At 35.0% G+C, this 5,213-nt stretch overlaps 1 protein-coding gene across 1 annotated transcript; it reads left to right on the plus strand.

Annotated features, from left to right (window-relative positions):
- The first annotated feature begins 333 nt into the window (after nt 1-333).
- LOC101266623 (receptor kinase-like protein Xa21) lies at nt 334-4,218 on the plus strand. The gene is made up of 2 exons (XM_004236555.5): nt 334-3,598; nt 3,728-4,218. Exons 1-2 carry the CDS (start codon nt 547-549, stop codon nt 4,072-4,074), a joined length of 3,399 nt encoding a protein of 1,132 aa, XP_004236603.2. The 5' UTR covers nt 334-546; the 3' UTR covers nt 4,075-4,218.
- The last annotated feature ends 995 nt before the right edge of the window (nt 4,219-5,213 follow it).

A 5,213-nucleotide genomic window follows, 5' to 3' on the forward strand; every position in this document is an offset into this window, starting at 1 on the left:
GAAACAGAACTATTTTTGTTATTGCTCTGTCAAGTCAACACTTAAAGTGGTACGATATATAATTGAATAATATAGAGTCGTCTTCGTTAAGAAATGTTTTACCGCAATGTGATATCTTTTGATAATAATGGAAATTTCCTCAACAATAGAAAACTACTTGTAACTAAATAAATTGAAAATAATAATAATTATCAAGAAATTATTTTTTTTATATGATTCCTCACTTCTATATTTTAATTTTTTACTGATTTAGATATGTCTTACTTGAGCCGAATGTTTCGAAATTGTCTCTCTGCCTTTAATATATAATAGGAATAAAATTGTGCCTGAAATAATATAATAGAGTTGGCCATACCTTTTAATTCTCATTATTATTATTTTTCATTTTATCTATAATGAGAAAATAAATAAATTATAGTCATATAAATATAATGGACTAAAAATTTCAGTGTCTTCATATAAACAACAAACACACCCACAAATTAAATGAAGAGTGAATTGCTGAACCATATAATATAATTAAAAAACAAATCGAGCTCTGAATCAATGATGAAGAAGGAGAACATTCTCTTATTGATTCTTCTCTTTGTAATTCAATTTTCTGTATCACTTTCTTTCTCAAATGAGACTGACCAACAAGCTCTACTAGCTTTTCAAAATCTTATTACAAGTCCTAATCATTTTTTGGTCAATAATTGGACCAAAGATACTTCTTTTTGCTCTTGGTTTGGTGTCACTTGTAGTCCAAAAAGGCAACGGGTTGTGGCCTTGACACTTGCTGATTTGCAACTTCAAGGCACAATTTCCCCGTCTTTGGCCAATCTGTCCTTCCTCACTGTTCTCAATCTCCACAACAACGGCATCCGCGGTGGCATCCCTTACGGACTTGGCCACTTGCCTCGCTTGCGAGTTATCGATATTCAAAACAATCAGCTCAACGGAAGTATACCAACAAGTCTATTTCAGAACCGGAGAGTTGAAGAAATTTCATTGGCTTTCAATGAACTCAGTGGCGAAATGTGGAGAGGGCCATGGTATGTGCCCCAACTCAGAGTCTTAAATCTCAGGAACAATAGCCTCACCGGTATGATCCCTCCTTCTGTTGGAAATGCCACAAAAATGATGAACTTCAGTTTGAATGGGAATAGAGTCAGCGGCAACATTCCAAAGGAGGTCGGTAATCTGAGCCAGCTTGCATTTTTATCCTTGGTCGATAACCAATTAACAGGTTCCATTCCCGCGTCACTGTTTAATATCTCGTCACTACTTGGCGTCTCTCTGACATTCAATAGCCTTTCTGGTCCGCTGTTGCTAGACGAAGGCAATATTGAGTCGAATCTCTACTTTCTAAGCATATATAGAAACCAAATTTCTGGTCGCATTCCTTCCAACATATGCCAACTCACGCAGCTCAAAGTTTTGTCCATGTCTTACAACAACATAATTGGAGACATACCCAGAAATATTGATTGTTTATCCAAACTCGAAACGTTTTTTATTGGTGATAATCTAATAAAAGGGACTATTCCCGCTTCATTGGGAAATATTTCCACTCTGCAATATCTTGAGTGTATCGACAATTGGATGGAGGGGAAAATTCCTACGGAATTTGGGAAGCTATCATATTTGAGGGAATTAAACTTTGCCCGTAATTTTAATCTAATGGGTGAAATTCCAGAGGCTATTTTCAACCTATCTTCTTTGGAAGTGATCTCTTTAAATTTGAACAACCTGTCGGGTAGAATTCCAGCTTCTACAGGTCTTCATCTTCCGAACCTTAAATACTTTAACTTGGGAGTCAATCAGCTGGAAGGGGAAATTCCATGGTTCATAACAAATGCTTCCAAGCTTCAGGTATTGGAACTAAATGATAACTCTATCACAGGAACTATTCCTAACAATTTGGGGAACCTTCGTGAGCTGCGAGAACTGCTCCTACAAGGTAATCAACTTACCAATGAACCAAGAGAGCGTGAGTTGAGATTCTTTGATTCTTTGGCCGATTGTAGGATGTTGCGATATCTGTCAGTGGGTAACAATCCGTTGAGTGGCGTTCTTCCCAATTCTATTGGGAATCTTTCATCTACTCTTGAAGACTTTTTTATAGGAAATGCACACATCAATGGCCTCATCCCCACAAGTATAGGCAACATAACCGGTCTTACATCCCTAAGTCTTAGCACAAACAACTTGACAGGGAGTATTCCTTCTGATGTTGGTAGGCTTAAACAACTCCAAGGGCTGTCTCTATCTATCAATAAATTGCACGGACATATTCCAGAGGCGGTATGCCACTTATCGAATTTGGTTCAATTATTTCTGCATGTTAATGAGCTCTCTGGATTAATTCCAGAATGCTTCGGAAATCTTAGCATGCTACAACATCTTTATTTGGATTCTAATAAATTTTCATCAAAATTTCCTTTGACCCTTTGGAAGATGAGTGGTCTTCTCTATCTAGACGTGTCACAAAATTCGATTGAGGGAGAAGTTCCTCAGGATATTGGAGGACTGAAAGCCATTGTAGAACTACATCTTTACAGTAACCACTTTTCAGGAATGATACCAACCAGATTGGGGGAACTCCAAATCCTGCAGTATCTTGACCTATCGAACAATTCATTTTTTGGACGAATTCCATCATCATTTGCCAACTTGATAAACTTGGAGTTCTTGAATTTGTCTTTAAATGCATTGTCAGGTACTATTCCTCAGTCTTTGGAAAAACTCTCATACCTTAAAAGCATTAATGTTTCATTCAATGATTTAGAAGGTGAAATACCCAGTGGTGGTGTGTTCGCAAATTCCACTCTGCAATCATTTCTTGGGAACAAAGGTCTTTGTGGAATGCACATATTGAACATTCCTGCTTGTGCTATCACGAATCCTGGAAAACAATCAAAGGTTAAGGAGGTTGTAATAAAAATTGTTACACCAGTGATTATTGCATCCTTTATGATACTCTTGTTCGTTTCAATTTGGATAATGAAACGACACAAGAAAGGGAAGTCCAAAGATGTGGAGAAGGTACCGGAGATCGAGACTCATCAATTAGTTTCTTATCATGAGATTCGACGAGCAACAAATAATTTTGATGAATCCAATTTAATAGGTGAGGGAAGCTCTGGCTCTGTGTACAAAGGCACATTATCTTGTGGAACTGCAGTGGCCATAAAGGTTCTCGATTTGGAAAATGAGCAAGTATGCAAGAGGTTTGATACCGAATGTGAAGTGATGAGAAATGTTAGACACAGAAATCTTGTTCCAGTGATCACTACATGTTCCAGCGACTATATAAGAGCCTTTGTTCTGCAATTTATGCCCAATGGAAGTCTTGAGAATTGGCTGTACAATGAAGATCGTCACTTGAACCTTCATCAAAGAGTCATTGTAATGCTTGATGCAGCTATGGCAATTGAATATCTACATCATGGTCATGTCGCTCCAATAGTTCATTGTGACTTAAAGCCAGCCAACGTTCTTTTGGATGAAGATATGGTGGCTCATGTTGGTGATTTTGGAATCTCTAAAATTTTAGCTATCAGCAAGTCCGTCGCACATACAGAGACATTGGGCACTCTTGGATACATTGCACCAGGTATAAAAAATCTACTCTCATTGATTTTTCTCTTATCATAATTATATTAAGCCTCTCCAAGTTGTACAAGTAAAAAGAGAATTGTTTTTGTGTTTCAATTGAGTAACTTTTATTCAATCCTTTTCTAAGAATATGGCTCGAAGGGAATAGTGTCTGCTAGTGGTGATGTTTATAGCTACGGCATCATGTTGATGGAGATTTTGACGAAAAGAAGGCCAACAGATGAAGAGATATGCAATGGAAATCTTGACTTGAGGAAATGGATCACACAATCATTGTCTGGGAGTATGATGGAAGTTGTGGATGCAAATCTCTTTTCCGAGGAAGAACAAATCACTAGTAAAAGTGAAATGTGCATAGCGTCCATGATAGAATTGGCTTTAGATTGCACAAAGGAAACGCCAGAATCAAGAATAACAATGAAGGATGTAGTCAAGAGGCTTACTAAAATCAACAACACATTTTTGGGAACATAGAACTCATGGTGTTGTTTTGTGAGCTGCAAATCAATATGATGCTTTTTGTTTCTTTAATAAAGTTAATGTATATTGTTTTTAATTTCATTTGAGTGGTTTTGGACCTATTTTACTCTATGATCTACTTAAAGATGTTTAGCTGCACTATTTTGTTTTTTGAATGTGATGATGTGATGAGTGAATGTGAAAAAAAAAAAAAAAACTTAATTCTCTCATTGCAATGGTACTATTCTTTATGGTTGCAAAGTAGTTGCTATAGATTATGTACAATCATGATGATTGATGGAAAGGGCCGACACAACAACATTCGAGACCTAAAATAAAACTTAAGAGAGGAGTCCTAAAATTTTGTTTTTGTAATATTAATTTTATAATATTAATTAAGTATACAAAATATTACGTTACAAAGGAATAAATTACCTATCGTTCCAAATTTCATTTTTATGTAATGACTTTTGATGTCATTAAAATTTTACATACATTTCTTAAGAATTCACTTAATCTTCTCTTTGAAGCTTCTTCCTCCTTTCTCCTTATTGAATATTTTTGGATAATTAATTTTAAGCAACCTTCAAACTCTCAACCACAAATTTATATGTTTTTATATCTATTTCCAAATAATGCAAGTAAATGACTGACCATATGATATAAACATATATTTTATTTCTTTGTTAGTAATCCAAGTTGACCGATTTTTCTTGTGTTTGTCTTTATAAAGTTGGCCAATTAGAGATGATATTGCAATATAAGTTTATGGAAATCATTAATTAATTAGTCAAGTACAAATGAGTAAGTATTTCAAAACATCACCAAACTTTAAAACATTATTTTGTAAAGTCGTTTAATTTGGTTTTATATCAATAAAATCACTTAACTTTAAATTTATCTTTTATAAAATTACTCAATCAATTTTACTATTTAAACTAATAATTTTACACATGATAAAATCACCCATCATCCCCGTCAAATATGTCATTACCCAAGTCAATATCATGAGTTTTAGTTCGACTAAGTTTGTCAAACTAATAATTTATCTGTTTGTAAAAGTATATCTTGCCCCTTGCTTCTTCACCATCGTACTTTTCCATGTTCTCATGATGAGAAATAGTTTCAGCATTATTCATAGAGATGATTTCTTC

Source organism: Solanum lycopersicum, chromosome 4, assembly GCF_036512215.1.
Source record: "Solanum lycopersicum chromosome 4, SLM_r2.1".
Taxonomy (NCBI): domain Eukaryota; kingdom Viridiplantae; phylum Streptophyta; class Magnoliopsida; order Solanales; family Solanaceae; genus Solanum; species Solanum lycopersicum.

Excerpts from the sequence above, each read along its gene's own strand:
- LOC101266623 (XM_004236555.5), top strand. The coding sequence starts at position 547 with ATGATGAAGAAGGAGAACATTCTCTTATTGATTCTTCTCTTTGTAATT. Across the intron at positions 3,599-3,727 it reads TCTTGGATACATTGCACCAG|AATATGGCTCGAAGGGAATA; the intron begins GTATAAAAAATC and ends TCCTTTTCTAAG.